At 44.7% G+C, this 15,914-nt stretch overlaps 1 protein-coding gene across 3 annotated transcripts in view; it reads right to left on the reverse strand.

Moving 5' to 3' along the window:
- The window catches only part of KCNAB1 (potassium voltage-gated channel subfamily A regulatory beta subunit 1), a 370,129-nt gene that overhangs the window by 69,409 nt on the left and 284,806 nt on the right, over positions 1 to 15,914 (reverse strand). For all 3 annotated transcript variants that reach the window (XM_049867540.1, XM_049867541.1, XM_049867542.1), the window contains 5 exons: positions 15,097 to 15,134; positions 9,149 to 9,228; positions 6,111 to 6,155; positions 2,424 to 2,468; positions 289 to 332 (listed from right to left, as the gene is read on the reverse strand). In XM_049867540.1, coding sequence (XP_049723497.1) covers positions 289 to 332; positions 2,424 to 2,468; positions 6,111 to 6,155; positions 9,149 to 9,228; positions 15,097 to 15,134 — 252 coding nt within the window. The remainder of the gene's footprint in view (positions 1 to 288; positions 333 to 2,423; positions 2,469 to 6,110; positions 6,156 to 9,148; positions 9,229 to 15,096; positions 15,135 to 15,914) is intronic.

Here is a 15,914-nt window from a genome sequence, read left to right on the forward strand (position 1 = left end):
GGTTTTTTAATAAACCCAGTCTTATAATAATGCCTTATTGATGTCAGCAGTAGTGGCAAATGAGAAGAGTTCTAGGCCATTTAGCCCCTCTTTTGAATTCCCATTCTCCCCTCTATACCCCTACAACCCACTCCCCGCACTCAACCCCAGGAAGAAACTCGGGCAACTGTGATTCTTCTTATATAGCGTTTTTCTTCCCCTTCCGATGTGCTTTGAATCTATTTAGTTGAAGCCTTTCTTGAATCAGCAGCCAATGAATGAAAATAAACTGTAAGCAGCAGTACCCACCTTCAATAATATGCTTTCTTGACAGCCCTCTTTCTGTTTCAGCTCTGCCAAGAAAAAAAGCAGCAAATGACTTTCGGCGGGGGTGTACTTTTTTTTTCTTTTAATAAATCTCTGTTCCAAAGGTACAGAAGAATAATAGCTCTTACTTGGACAGAATTGCTGATTTTATACCCTGTTCTTGGCAAATTCTGCACCTCTGGAGGCTGAGGAGAGAGGGCTTGTAGGCCGCACACTCAGCCTCTTTTCTTGGGAGACCCCAGGAGATGGATTAACCATGGACTGTCACCATGCCACCCTCATCCCTCAGCACCAGGCTTACGTTAATAACTACTCGGCTATGTGCAATTTGACACCTGGCTCAATCTTCTCAGCTTGGCCTTAACCAATCCTGAGCAAAAATAACAAAACAAAAAATAAACAACCTTGAGATCATTTTGTGAGCTTGCTATAAGGTTACCAGGCTGGCGATATCACTAGCTTTTCTGAGAAAGGAAGCAGATCCGAAACTGTGTTTTGACCTTCAAAAGAAATTTTTAGAACTGCTTTTCTTCAAAATGAGATGAATCAAGTCTTCCATAAATTAGTTTCCTAGAAGACAAATCCTTCACGAGGACTTTGCCTGCCCAGACAATTCTCAATTCTGAAATGGCTCTGACCAGTTAGAAAGAAATATGGTTCATGAATTTTAAAGTATTGATGAAATGTTTCTCCAGCATCAATACCTTCGACAGCCTTTTTTGTAAAATGTAGTCATTTACCATTCACCTTTGATAATTTTATCTTTTTATAAATATAATAAATAATATTGCATGTAGCGCTTTACTATATAACACTTCTTGCAGACATCGTTATTTCCTGTGTATTTTTAAGCTATAAGCAAGGTTTTGAGTACCACTGCACAAGACAAGGAAGGCTCCACGAAACCAAAGCGCAATGCGAATCCACATCACTACGTTGCTTTGTTTTTCTACAGACTACTGCAGGAATCAAAATTTAAATTCCATCATCCTGTCTTCGTATTGATCATAAACAGGCTAGAAACAGTAAAAAAGTGTGTGTGTGTGTGTATACACCAAAACCAAACCCATTGGCGGTGAGTTGATTTCAACTCGTAGTGACCCTATAGGACAGGAGAGAAATGCCCCACAGGGTTTCCACGCCTGTAATCTTTACGCAAGCCGACTGCCCCATCTTCCTTCCATGGAGCGGCCACTGGCTAACCTTTCAGTTAGCAGCTGAGTGCTTCCCCACTGCGCGCCACCAGGGCTCCGGTATGTGTATACACACATACCTTTTGATTAGAAGGCTCCTAAAGCAGAATCTGCCCCGCCCCCTGTATTTTCTTAACTCTTCTCCATCAATTATAGGGAGGCAAATAAGGCTCTTGCTGAGACGCCAACATTCTTTGACAATGCCATGAAAAGCGCAGTGCCAACAACCACTCTGGTATATGGGAAATAGCTTGGTGTTGTCTTACACACTTGTTAAAAAGGCCAGACTTCGAAGTCCTGCTGAATAATTTAACTACCAGGTCAAACACTAGCAGGCCCACCAGAAGCCAATCCATCTTGTGAAATTCGTTCTGCATCCCCACCGCAGAGCGAGGACTTCTCTTTCATTTGGCCCGACAGAGAGCCAAGCAGGTAGCTTCATGTTATTCTCCACATGAGATGGTCCTTATGATCACTACTCTCGGAGCCCTCTGCTGAAACCATCAGAGACCTGCACGAGGGGCTATACAAGACATTTTCACGTTTGCGTTCCTCAGAAATCTCTGAGTTTTGATAGATATGAGTAGCTTTTCTTCTGTGATGCCTTGTGCTTATTTTCTTTTCCTGAAATCTGAACTCTATTTTGGAAACAGGACTAAGTGTGAGGTTGGACTAAAAAATCTCCACGAATCACTTAGTAACCAGTGACCACAAGCTTTGCACTAAATTTCTTTGGGGGACAACTTGCTAAAATTGAATCCTAGCCCAGTTGCTATTTCCTTCACATGAGAAAAAAACAATCAAAACCAAAAACCTTTTCTCCAAGCCAAATTAATTTAGTAAGTTAGATGTAAGATGGTTGCCTAAATCACGAATGACTAGCTGTTTCCTGTCAAGTGGTGAGACAAAAGGTATATAACTTACTTTCCGCCCCAGTAGAGTTTGGTTGTTATGACCAGGCTGGACCTCCTGTATGTTAAACAGACAAACACAAACACAGAGAAATATTAAATGAATTACAGACTATCCCACTGAATTATATTATTATTATAGCACCAGAAACAATTCATTATTGTACCTCACATTCTAAAAAAGCAGATGAAGAGATAAAATTGTCAACGCATGTCACTGAAATGTAAAGACAACGGGAATCGATCAGTGGGGAATTGAAGTCTGGTTCTCGAGGAAGGGGTTGAAGGGACGTGATCTTGGCTGGAGAGGCTAGAGGAGGGAAGGGCTGTGTCAGGGGGTGGGTGAATAGGTGGTACAAGGTGAAGGTGGGTGGTAGGTGAGTACGGAAGGGCAGGAACAGTCAAGGAGAATGACAAGTGAAAGGACCTGGAGGATGGATTGCTTTAGTAGCCCAGATAGCCAGCAGTAACACTTATTTGGAGCCCTGACGGCACAGTGGTTAAGAGCTCCGCTATTAACCAAAAGGTCGGCAGTTCAAATCCACCAGCCACTCCTTGGAAACCCTACGGAGCTGTTCTACTCTGTCCTAGAGGGTCGCTATGAGTTGGAATCAACTTGACGGCAATGGGGAACACTTATTTAGCGTCTGGTGTAACGATGATCGTGCTGACTGTGAGATTTTCCTGGGAGTAAGTCCCCCCTCCATCAAGGGGCGTGAACCCTAGTGAAAAAAACCAAACCTTTTGCTGCGCAGTCAATTCCAACTCGCGGCGACCCCAAATGTTACAGAGCAGAACTGCTCCATAGGGTTTTCTTGGCTGTAATCTTTATGGGAGCAGATCACCAGGCCTTTCTTCCATGGTACCAGTGGGTGGGTTTGAACCATCAACCTTTAGGTTAGTAGCCAAGTGCAAATGATGTGTACCACCCACAGCCCTAAGGATCCCAGGAGCTCTGCGTTATCACCTCTTCCAACAAAGGTATTCACGGGCAGGAACTGATTCATGGTAATACTGATGATGAAGTAAGTTATAATAGTCAACAAGACTGAGAATAAACAGGAATGAAATTTCTTTGAGTGTCTTCTTAAATGGAAATGTCATTTTAGGAAAACAGCCCTAAAAGTCTTAACTCAAGTTTCTACCAGTTGACTCCCAGGGGAATGAGATGTGGAAATCTTGTCAGCACACTTATATCCTTCTCAGATCCACACCCAAAGTCAGGAAAGGCAACGTAGCCTTATGATTGAGGAATAAGAAATATATCTTGAGAAAGACAAGCATATAATTTAAAATTAGGAGGTAAAGCTCAGTGCAATTTAGTTTCTCTAGATATGTAATTCAACTGAACTGATCTAGAAAAAAATTATTTGCTATTCGGAGGTTAAAAAAAACTTCAGGAGTATTCAAATAAGGCATTTATAACTTCATCAGCCGTAGCGTAAATGTCTAGAGATACTGAGGTATAAAAGCCTAGCATGATTAATGACAACCAATGGGGAATGACCACTGTGACAATTCTGACAATTTGGCTGCAACAAGAAAAGTTCATAGAAAATGTCAGCAACCCCATCCCACTGAGATTAATTCCCCAAAAAGTAATTTGAATCACTGTAATGGAAGGCCTACCAATACATGCAACTGGAGATTACACACCCCAAAAGGGCTGATGTATTTTCCAGGTTCATTCATCAACCTCATGGTACCTATTATAACAGCGATCTACCACAGGAAAGCCAGGTCTCCTTTAGCAAACATTTTCAGAGCTTCCATGAAAGGTTGGATGGAATGTTATAAAAATCGAATGTAGCCCTCTTGACTATTCAGAGCGGTCGGGCCTGCCAATGTTGTGATTCCATCCAAACGCCATAGACTTAGTTTTTCAAAGTTAGGCTTTCTGTAAAACGTTTGGTGTATATGGGTGTGCACACTAACATTTATGTTCAAATAGCAACGGTAGACAGGAACATGGTGTGATATCACTGACCCACATGGAGGTTCTCAAAGTAACTCTTCAGAGGGAGTAGAGGAAAATATGAACTTTTTGTATTGATGTCTCACAACCTTCAAAACACTCTTGCACCCCTTACCTCACTTTATCGACACAAAACCTCATGAACAGTGACATCCATTTTACCTGTTGCCATTGAGTAGATTCCAACTCACAGTGACCCTACAGGACAGAGTAGAACTGCCCCACTGAGTTTCCAAGGAGCACCTGGTAGATTTAAACTGTCAGCCTTTTGGTTAGCAGCCATAGCTCTTACCACTGCACTACCAGGGTTTCCACGACTGTGTTGAGTGATAATGAAATCCTCTGAGTGTGGAGGCAAGGAGACCTAGTATACTGTGGCAGCCTACACCCTGATGCAGACTTCACTATGCTATTCGTGGACTTAACCTCCACGTCATGATTCTGGCAGTGATGGCTGGACAAACATGCTGGTGGGGAGGTAATTCCGCAAGGTGGACGACCAGGTGGGGACGTGAATATTTTCCCACATTTAAGGTTGAATACACTTTTCTCTTAAAACCCTTACAGCCTCTTCTTGTGGAGGTGGCAGGGAATGGAGAGGGAGGAAGTAGACCACCAACCCTTATTTGTTCATATCTCCATAAATGTCTAGTTCTCCATTTCTGCAAGGCCTTGAATTCCTACCAAAGGTTTCTCTCAGAGGGAGGAGTCAGCAGCCACGATAACGCATGGAACTCTGGCCCTCCTAGTTTCGCCTCCCAAAGGGAGCTTAAGTAAAGCCTGTAAAGGCGTTGTAAAACCCGCCTGGAGCTGTACTCTTTGAAAATGCCCGTGCTTCCTAGACCGAATTAAAAAAACACATGCTGAGACTGTATGCATAGGCACAGAGCGCCTTGAAGGTAGTCCTCACTAATGCCATAGTTGTGGTATTTATGTGGCCATCAGCAGCCGTGCAAGAGCAGTGGAGGTCCCCAAGCTGGTCCAACGGACTTTGCTAAGCTTTGCCTAATTGGCTACTTAATGGTGGAAGAAGTGGTTGTTGTGGCTGACCCAGACAGTGCAGTGGAGGGGTGTGGCCTGTCCCCACACAGGCACTACAGCATTTCTCATTGCCACTGGCTTTGGCTAGAGAAGGTGATGGGTGGAGACCCACAAGCACAATCCCTCTTATTTTTCCAGGCAGTGCTCTAGGGTGGCAGATGCCCAGATAAGGCCCTCCCTGAGCACACAGGAGAGGCACTGGCTAATTGAGCTGTGTTCAGATAAGAAAGCAATGGGGTGTGTTTCCCCAGGGCTTCCCACTTCATCATTTCTTTGCATCCAGAGTTGTTAATAAGATAAGCAGTGAACACAAATACGAATGTGTAATCAGCTTCCTGTCAGCTTGCTTCCTTCACCAAATTACCACAAATGGCAGTTGGAAGCCCTGAAAAACGTCACTTCACTTTATGCACAGATATCTCAGGAACATTCCTTCCTTCTCTGCTCAACCCCACATAATTCACTGTGAGCAATGACTAGCCAATAATTTTCAAAGCACAAATAATGAACTCGCTGACATGTATTTCAAACCATTGTAAATCATTTCTTTACCAAGAGTTGACTTTTTTTTTTTTTTGGTGACACCCTTTTGGTCAGGTGCCATATGAGTTTATGTCCCCTGCCCTGGTGGAAAACAGCAACACTCTTTCTAGGCAAACAAGTTGTTAAGGGGAACACGGGTACCTCCAGCCTTTCTTCTTGATGATGCTCCCCAGGATCACCTCAGCCCTGGAGGGGGAAACAGAGAACGTCTTAGGATGCAGCGTCCCGGGAAAGCCAGGGTCAACCCTATAAGCCCGAGCCACTCCTTGTCTGAACCCTCAGTGCCTACGTATCCTGAAAATAGAAGCTGCTCTCAGCTGGTAGCAGGGCTTCCGCTGTTTCTGCTTGTGCCTACAGAATCCTGCTCTGGAGCATTCCAGAAACACCTGCCAAATCCTGACACACTGGCAGGAGACTGCCTACAGGCCTGATACTAAGAAACAGTGGACTCATTTGGCAGCTCAGTGTTTTTGAACCACCTGAGCTCACATATAAATGTCCGGCTTGGTGATATCCAATGGGAGTCCAGGTTTTCCTTCTAACTGCTGTGGTCTCCAATTGTGACCAGGCAGGGCAATGAGACCACACACTGTTTAGATAGAAAATCGTGACTCCCCGGGGCTCTGTGGGTTTAAGTGTCCCAGAGGCCAGGGCTGCAGACACAGTGGCCCACATCTAGAGAAAAGTCCTGGGTTCCTGTGACAAACTTTGTCTCAGAAACTTTGTTGTAGGAGCAAGACAAAAGGAGACAGAGAAGTACCCTTCCTGCCCAGGAGGCTGGGTCATGAGAGCTGTACTGGAGTCATCTCTGCTGTCTTGCCCCCTTCCACCTCCCCTAGCTGTGGCGTGATGGATGGGAGCTTGAAGGGACTAGAACTTCCTTCCCCATCTGTCCAAGTAAGAGATGCAGAGAGAACGTCCCAATTTCACTCAAGGCTTGAGGAGCTCTGAGATGTGGTTATGAAATAATGTGACTAGCCTTTGAATGACCATACTGGAATCTCCTCATTTGCTCAATCGTGTATTCAACTAACATTTATCCATCTCCATAGCCGTCACTCTGGCCCCCACCTCGTCTGCCTCCCACATAGACCAGGACAATTCTCAACTTTGTGAGAAGCAACTGAACTCTCAGAGAGGGTCAATTGAGTTAGCACTTTTGTCCATCAGGGTTTTATAGATGAGAGTCATCACTAATCGCTATTCGTCTTAACTGAAAGCTCTGCCTTTGTTAGAGTAAGCTGATGTTAGCGGTTGTCAGGTTAGCCCCTGACTCATGGAGACCCCATGCACAATAGGATTGGACTGTTGTGATCCAACCTTAGTGATCCATAGGGTTTTAGTCTGCCTTAGTCTGGAAGCTCCACTGAAACCTGTTCAGTGTCATAGCAACATGCAGGCCTCCATTTTCAGATGGGTGGTGGCTGTGCTTCAGGTGCACTGGCTGGGAGTTGAACCAGCAATCCCAAATGGAAGGTGCGAATTCTGCCACTGAACTACGATGCCCTCTGTTAGAGTGTGCAGCCTGGCAATAAACCAGGACATGGCTTAGCCACGGAGCATGCTCCCAAAAGACATGCGCTGAATGTTACACGAGTTTTTATTTTTTCCTGCTGTCTCTCTGATGTTGTATTTTGCAACCTTGCATTTCACAGTGGAAACCTGTCTCAGCTACCCACTGGCAATCAATCAATAGTTAATCAGAACTGATTATTCTTCACAACGGGAATACAGCTAGGCTCTAAATGGCAGACTTGTTAATCGTTCTGCCCCTTTTAACCTTCTACCCCTCTGGCGCTAAGCAGGGTTCAACAAAAGAAGAAAACACTAAGAAAGTGTAGGATGTGGAAGGAGCGAGGCCTTAGAAATTTTATTTTCTCCCCTTGGACCCAATAAGAAAAATCAGGGATGTGGACCCTGAAGCTCCTTGATCCAAACCCAAAACCAAACCCATTACCATCAAGTCAATTCTGACTCATAGTGACCCTATAGTCAATTCTGACTCATAGTGACCCTATAGAACAGAATAGACCTGCCCTACAGGGTTTGCAAGGAGCACCTGGTGGATTCAAACTGCCAACCTTTTGTTTAGCAGCCAAATGCTTAACCACTATGCCACCAGGGTTTCTGAAGCTCCTTGACAGTTCTTAAAAATAGGCCTGCCCTTGAAAAGGAGGAAACCCGGGATGGGGCAATGATGCGCCCGACTTAGCAAGTCTAACATTTTGGTGGTAATTCTCACCTGCAGGTGGTTATGCTCCACAGTCCTGTTTGGAAATTGTAGACCTGCTAGAACAGCTGTCCAGCTGTTAACTTTCCTTAGGATCTGGGAGCCGTGCATCCATCCAGGTAGGAGGTCAGAGAGCCCCCTGCTCTCTTCTGAAATGCGCTTGTTGTGCCAGGACTTGTGAGGGGGAGGATGGACCTTGAGGTTGGGCCCTGAGGGTACCTCATCCATGTGCTCTGCTTTAACGAGCCCTGTCCTTGAGCCCCAAACCTGCTCCTGGGTCCATTGGAAGGTTACATCTAGATGTGCCATCTCAAGTAAAAGAAGCGGAGCCTTCTGCAGCCCTCTGTCTCCTGAGAGTGTGGTCTGAAACTCCTTTTTATAAAAGGTGTTGGATTCCTGGGCATCTTTGGAGATGGCTTCTTTAATCTCTGCTCTACCTGTATCGCTAGGTGTAGGGATATGCCTACAGACACGAAAAGGAGTCCCTACTTCACTGCAGACAGGATGTCCCAATTTCACTCGGGACTTGAGGAACTCTGAGATGCGGTTATGAAATAATGCGACTAGCCTTTGAATGACCATACTGGAATCTGCTCATTTGCTCACTTGTATATTCAACTAACATTTATCCATCTCCACAGCCACTGCTCTGACCACAGCCTCCACTCTGACCCCAGCCACATCTGCCTCCCACGCAGACCATGACAATTGCTTCTGGCTCTACCTTCCTCCAACCCATTCTTCATACAGAGACGAAAAGCAGGAAGAGAGGCTCAGAGACAGTCAATTCCCCCCAACTCCAGTGAGGGTGGCAGAGGGAAGGAGGAAGAGCCAAGCCACCCACTGAGTGGGGAGGGCAGACCCTCTCATCAACACGTTGGAAGTGGTCTGGGAAGATTTCCTTGGTTCCTCAAATGCCACTGAGGGATCCAAACAGGTACCAACTTACTTTCCAGCTGCATAGACCTCGGCAGTATCAAAGAGATTGACTCCACTTTCGTAGGCGATTGTCATCAGCCGCTCAGCAACCTGGAAGAGCACGCATGGGTCAGTCAGAAAGGTCAGGTGTTTCCCCAAGCCTGGGAAGCAACTATGTTTTTTTTAAATAATATTTTATTGTTTTCTCGGTGACAGTTTACACAGCAAATTACATTCCCATTTGACAATACCTACACAAATTGATCAGTGACATTAGTTATATTTTTCACAAGGTGTCAAAATTCTGTTTAGTTACATTTTGGTTGTTCCATTTCCAGTACTCTAGTTTCCCTGCCCCCTTATATTCTTATCTTTGCTTTAGAGTAATTATTGACCTTTTGGTCTCATATCGATGGTTTTTAATGGAGCAATGTGCTCAAGGGTAATATATTTTGTGTGCCAATCTGTTATTTCACTAAAACGTGACCTCAGGGGATAGTTTTGGCTCGAGGTTTAAAGAGTATCTCAGGGTGATAGTCTCAGGGAATCCTCCATTCTCAACTGGTCCGGTGAGTCTGGACTTTTTAAGAATCTGAGCTCTGTTCTTCATTTTTCTCCCAATCTATCAGGGTCCATGTATTCTGTCCTTGATCTGAACAGTTGGTAATGGTAGTTGGGTATCATCTAGCTCGTCTGGTCTCACCTCCAGCAGTTTTTTTAAGGACACTGAAATCTCACTAACCACTCCTTGATTTTCTCAGTTGTAGTGAAGAAAGAAAAATAAATCGGGCTCAACCAGTAAACAAAAGGCAAAAATATCCTTTCCTTCAGACATAGAACTGGCCCTAAGTGATTGCCCTCAATGTTAGGGTTAAAAACCTGTCAGGAGCACAGTGAAGTGGACACATTTGTGCTCCTCACTCTGCTCAGAAGACCTGGCTTGATGACATCCTTTTGTGGCATTGTAATCTCTCGGACAAACAGGGTCCTTTGTATCACCAGTGACTCCATCACTTTTCGGCTTTCTCCAGGCCAACAGGTTTTGGCAGTTGGGTGATTCCTGATTTGAAAGCTTGTGGCTTTTTTCCTTTAGGCTTATCAGACTGTGCTGATGAACCAAAGGATAGACAAAGTTGTGATGGTTGTAAAACTCCTGCCAAAGAGTGCAGCAAAATCCCAGGCTCCACGACAGAGTGTCAAGCTGAACTGACCCAGACAGGACAGAGTGAGCACGCTGACTCACCAGGGATCCAGCTTCTCTCCTTCAGTCTGCAGATTCTAGCTCCTTCCTTTCCTCTGTGCAGTGAATGTGTGTAACCCAGGAGTAGAAGGACAGCTATAAACAACAGCTTGAGGGATAGTTGTGGAGGGATAGTGATAAACGATAGTTGAGAGGTGCCAGTTTTCCGTTTTGCTCATAGACGTATTAGTCAATCGGAGAATGACACACTTCACAAATAATTACAATTGATTTTTCCATTATGCTTGTGATTGTGGGCTAAAGTTGCTTCATCAGCATCTCCAAGATAAAATAGTTCTTCTCTTGCTTTAAAAATTGGCCTACTAACAAAACTGTTAGGTTAGAAAATAGGTTTCATATAAATCCTTTAGAATAATAGCAGCAAAAATGCTATTACTGCTTTTAATTTATTACCACTATGAGACTGGTCCCAAGTAGAGATTAAAAATAAAGACAAGTATGTTTTTTCCCATTATGACTGTCCAATGTTTGGAAAATCATTGCGCTTATATATCCTTGTATCATGTCATACGACACACTAGCGAATTATTACTGAGAATGTACATAATTATACCTTATCTAGAGAAGAGCTTTAAGATAAAATGGAAAATCCTAGATTGAGAGTTGGATGAAATGATTGTTGGGATGTTTCCCAACCATTGGATTCAAAGACCTAAAAGACATGTGGAATAATGAGAAAAACAAAACAAACAAAAATACTAAACTAAGTTGGAAGACCTGGCTTCTGGCCTTGAGTCTACCACTTACTAGAAAAATGAAGCTGGGCAAATCATTTTACCTCTTTGAATTTCAGTTTCCTCATCTGCAAAACGGGAGTGATCCTGTGTAGGAGGTATCTTCTACTCCCGGGTGCAGCCCAAAGGCCTGGGGGTGGAGGAAGCTAGCCATAGGTTCTTCCGATGAGGGGACTGAGGGGTTCGGGAAAGAGCAGGTGACACTTTGGGGCCAATGAAAAACAGGGAGAGATTTGCTGGGGACTTCTGGGAACATTTTTCTTTGTTCCTACAGAGTTTTTAAAAGCTACACTCTCTTTTCCTGGAGTTATTGTTTGAACAAAAGCCTAGAAACCCTGCAGCTATCTTACTTCCAGAGGATGAAGCTGATACACAAAGGTGACAGGGACGAGAGAAGAGCTGGGAAATGGAGTGGAGACCATGGATTGAATCGACCGTAAAGCTTGCTCTACCTCTACACTTCCAGTTACACAATCAAAATAACTTTCTTTGTTCCTGGTTAAGCCAATTTGAGTCTATTGTTACTTGCAATTTAAGTAACTACCTTATAAATGAGAACATGTAAACAAAACGCTGAAAATTAAGTGTGATGAGATGGTAATATAATCTTATCATTATTTTTTAAAAAATCACTATTCATATGAGTAACATCACTTTTGGTTTTATGATGAAGCCAGAATCATCTTTGGGAGGTATCTCATAGGGCTGTCTAGTTTGGTGTTTGAATCCTGTTGGTAATATCCCTGCCAAGTGGTCATTCAATACACTCTTAGACTCACCCAGTAACAGGGAAATCACCACCTCCCGAGGCAGAGATGTCGATTTTGTCACTTATCACATATGGTGTGGCCATCCTTGGTATCCCATTTTTTCACCTGCATTGTATCCAGCTCATCTTGAGCCAGAGAGAAAGCAGGGAAAATCTGGGGACGTGAACTCATTGCTACTGGCCAGCATTTTTGCCACGTAGAAATAGTCCAGCTCAAACAATTCAGCCTGTCTTGTGACTGGGGTCTGGGTGCGCCTCTTCCTTCTCCTTGGTGCTATTCCCTCTGAGGGGACCTGGGGAAGCCAAAGCGGCTCTCTGAAAGGACAACAGTGATTCGTCTGGCCCGCCTCTGGGGTGAGCTCCCCTGCAGCAGTTCATGACAGCTTCATTGTGCAGTTTTTAGTTTTGAGATGATTTGTTTCAAGGCTCAGCCGGGCATGTTCAGACCTGGGAAGCTGGGGTCATTGCTGCAGAAATCAGACACTGTTAAGGGGTGAGCATAAGACTAGGGGAAAAACGGCAATTTCACAGTTGGTCCCTCTGCTCCAAAAGGGAAGATATTTTTGTATTTTTCCCTCTCTGAGTACCACACCGGGCAGTAATAGGTTATATACATACTCTGGACTCGGTGGAGTCTGAACCTTAGAGGTCTCTCCCTACTTGTCCCCTATTTTGCACTGACTGAAAGGCTGTGAGCATTGCTATCTAGAGATCTGCCTCTGCGTCTCCTCTACACAGCCCCACCTGATGCAATCAGGGGCCCTGTGGTGGACTCTGTGGTGCTTGACCTAGGTGCTGCTCCACCCAGGTGCTGCTCCACCCAGGTGCTACTCCACCAGGTGCTCCTTCAGAGTGGGAGGACTTATTCCCCTCGCTGCGGCAAGTGCCGCCAATCTCTTTGGAGATTTCCCTTGGCTGAAGAGAGTCACCTAACCCGAGGTCAGACCTGCTATCTGGGGCAAACTCTATCCAGGGACTGATCGATGCAAGGGGCAGTATGCCTAGTCCTCTTGCCCTCTCTTGGGACAACTCTGCAGGGTCACCTCAGTGACAGAGCTCTCCAGGGGGCTGGCTGTGGCCATTGAGACAGCATCTCAGCTCAACTTCTCCATCTGCCCAATGCCACTTCCTTTCCTGCCCACATCCCAGTGCCATCGAGCCAATTCCAACTCAAAGCGACCCTACAGGACAAAGTAGGTGTTGATAATAGCATTCCCTGATAAATTTCCCATACAGTAAGCTCCATCTCAGGCTCTGCTTCCCAGGAACCCAACGTGTAACAAGCCCTCTATGGTGACCTATGTCTGATACTGGCCAGAAGCATTTAGACAGATAAGAATATGCAGATTCCATGCCTATTAAATCATACTGGTGACTTAGGGAGCTGTGGAGAAGAGCCTCCATTTCCCTGAGCTTCTCCTCAGGGCTTCCTTTATAAGTGCTGTGCTGTGCCAGACACGAGACTAAGCATGTTATAGACATCATCTCATTAATCTTAACTATGATCCCCCTGAGCAGTTGCTACTGCCTTCATTTTACTGATGTGGCCACTGTTGGTAAATGTAAATGTTAGTAAATCCAGTTAGTGAATGGCAGAGTGGGACTGGTTCCTGCTGAGTGTACCCACTCCATACACTATCCCTGTGTTTTCCATACACTAGTCCAGAGTCCTCCTTACGCTACCCCCGGGTCCTCCATGAGCTATCCCAGAGTCCTCCACACACTATCCCCGAGTCCTCCATACCCTATCCCTGAGTCCTCCACATACTATCGCTGAGTCCTCCGTGGTGTTGCAGGTAGGCAGGGAAGGACTGAAACGACTAGAGGGCGCTGCACAGGGCAGCTATTGACACTCAGTGTCTGCGTATCTCACTCATGCCATGCAAGTAGTCCTTAAAAGCAATGATAAATGAAGAGCACCAAAGACACAAGGAAAATATTAGTGCAAAGGACTAAAAGATCACATGATTCAGAGATTCCACCAGCCCGAGACCAGAAGAACTAGATGGTGCCCAGCTCCCACCAATAACTGCCCTGACAGGGAACACAACAGAAAGTCCTCAACAGAGCAGGAGAAAAATGTAGAACTGAACTCAAATTCACGTTAAAACACCACATTTAATGGTCTGACAGAGACTGTGGGAACCCCCGAAACTATGGCCCCCAGGTGCACTGTTAATCCAGAACCGAAACCATCCCTGAAGCTCACTCTTCAGACAAAGATCAGACAGGACAATAAAACAAAAAATAATACACACGAGGAGTGTGCTTCTTAGTTCAATCAGATATATGAGACCAAATGGGCAGCTCCTATCCAAAAGCAGGATGAGAAGGCAGGAGGGGACAGGAACTGGTCAAATGGACATAGGGAGCCCGGGGTGGAAAGGGAGAGTGTGCTATCCCATTGTGGGAATTGCAACCAATATCACAAAAATATGTGTATAAATATTTGAATGAGAAATTAACTTGAGCTGTAAACTTTTACCTAAAACACAATAAATATTAAAAAATTTTTAAGAAGCAATGATAAAAATAATACCTTTGGTAAGCACTGTTTTGACTGTGTAAAGGATGATTTAAAGAAGTTTCATGTCAAATATAATGATTATAGGAAAAAAAGAAAATTTTATAGCTGCTATTTATTGAGTGTCTGCTACTTGCAAGACAGAGGCCTATGTAAACATCTGACATGCATGACATGATGAATCCTTTCAACAGATTCTCAACGTTGGTGTTATTATCCTAAGAGGAAGGAGGCTCAGAGAGGTTGGATTAATTGCCCAAGACAGGGTGACCAGCTGTCCCCAGTTCATCCAGGGGTGAGAGGATTCCCATGATGTGGGCTTTCAGTGCTAAAACCAGGAAAATTCCATGCAAACTGGGACAAGTTGCTCACCCTAGGTGAAGCTGAAAAAATTAAAACAAACCAAAACGCACAGCCAAACAACAATAAAATCTTTTTATAAAGTGACTAAATATTAATTCCAAACTGGTTCGTTCTCTAACTGTTGAACCTGACATCTCATAGATAAACAGGCTCAAGGGCTATTAAGTCTAAATGTGAAAAATACATGATGCCAGATAAAATCGAAAATAATCTTTGAGTCAACGCTAACCATTACCCGTGATGAAGACATTATCCTGTAAAATGCCAGGGTCCCAGAAACAATACTGCTGTCGTACAGCTCTGTGTGCAGAAGCCAAAAGTCACTTACCTCATCTGAAATTTGACCTCCGAATGTCACCCATGTTCCTAGAAAAGAATAAATTTGCATGTTATTTATAATCTTTTCCAAGATTGCGCCTAATGAGAGGAAACTTATTCTCACCTCAGGGCTGATTCAACAGGTTGCACAGGTAGTTCACTGCACAAAGGTACCCGCACAGGGGCCACGTGGGGGCCGAGCCCAGCCCATCCTCCTCTCACTAAGGACTCCAGCAGGGGTCAGCATCCCTCTGGATGAAGGCAGTCTTTTCTTCATTCCAAAGCACCATCTATGCTAATGACAGCCCTGTCCTAAGAACTGGTTTTTCTTATGATGTAGAAACATGACCACCGGTGTGAAGAAGGCAATAGGGCAGTGTTACCAAGCTCACAAGGAGCCCTAGTGGTGCAGTGCTTACACGCTCAGCTGCTAACCAAAAGGGTGGTGGTTCGAACCCACTGGCCGCTCCTCAGGAGAACGATGTGGCAGTCTGCGTCCGTGAAGATGGACAGCCTTGGAAACCCTACGGGGCAGTTCCACTCTGACCTACAGGGTCTCTCTGAGTCAAAATCAACTCGACAGCCGTGGGCAAGTGGGACCAAGCCCACCTGGCTGCACACCCGAGGTTGTGAGTAGGCAGCCCACACATGCACTCAGCGTTCAGATTAGTTTTTTTTTGGCTGCAATGGTGTTGCCACAGTTGGTATTTTAATAAATTTCAATTAAGTTACCAACATTTAAATAATCAGGTAGCTATGATTTTCCTTAAAATTTCTGAGTTCCAGCTTCTTTTGACAACAGATAGCCAGTGTTCCCACAAGGCAGGC

This window comes from Elephas maximus, chromosome 23 (genome assembly GCF_024166365.1).
Source record: "Elephas maximus indicus isolate mEleMax1 chromosome 23, mEleMax1 primary haplotype, whole genome shotgun sequence".
Taxonomy (NCBI): Eukaryota; Metazoa; Chordata; class Mammalia; order Proboscidea; family Elephantidae; genus Elephas; species Elephas maximus.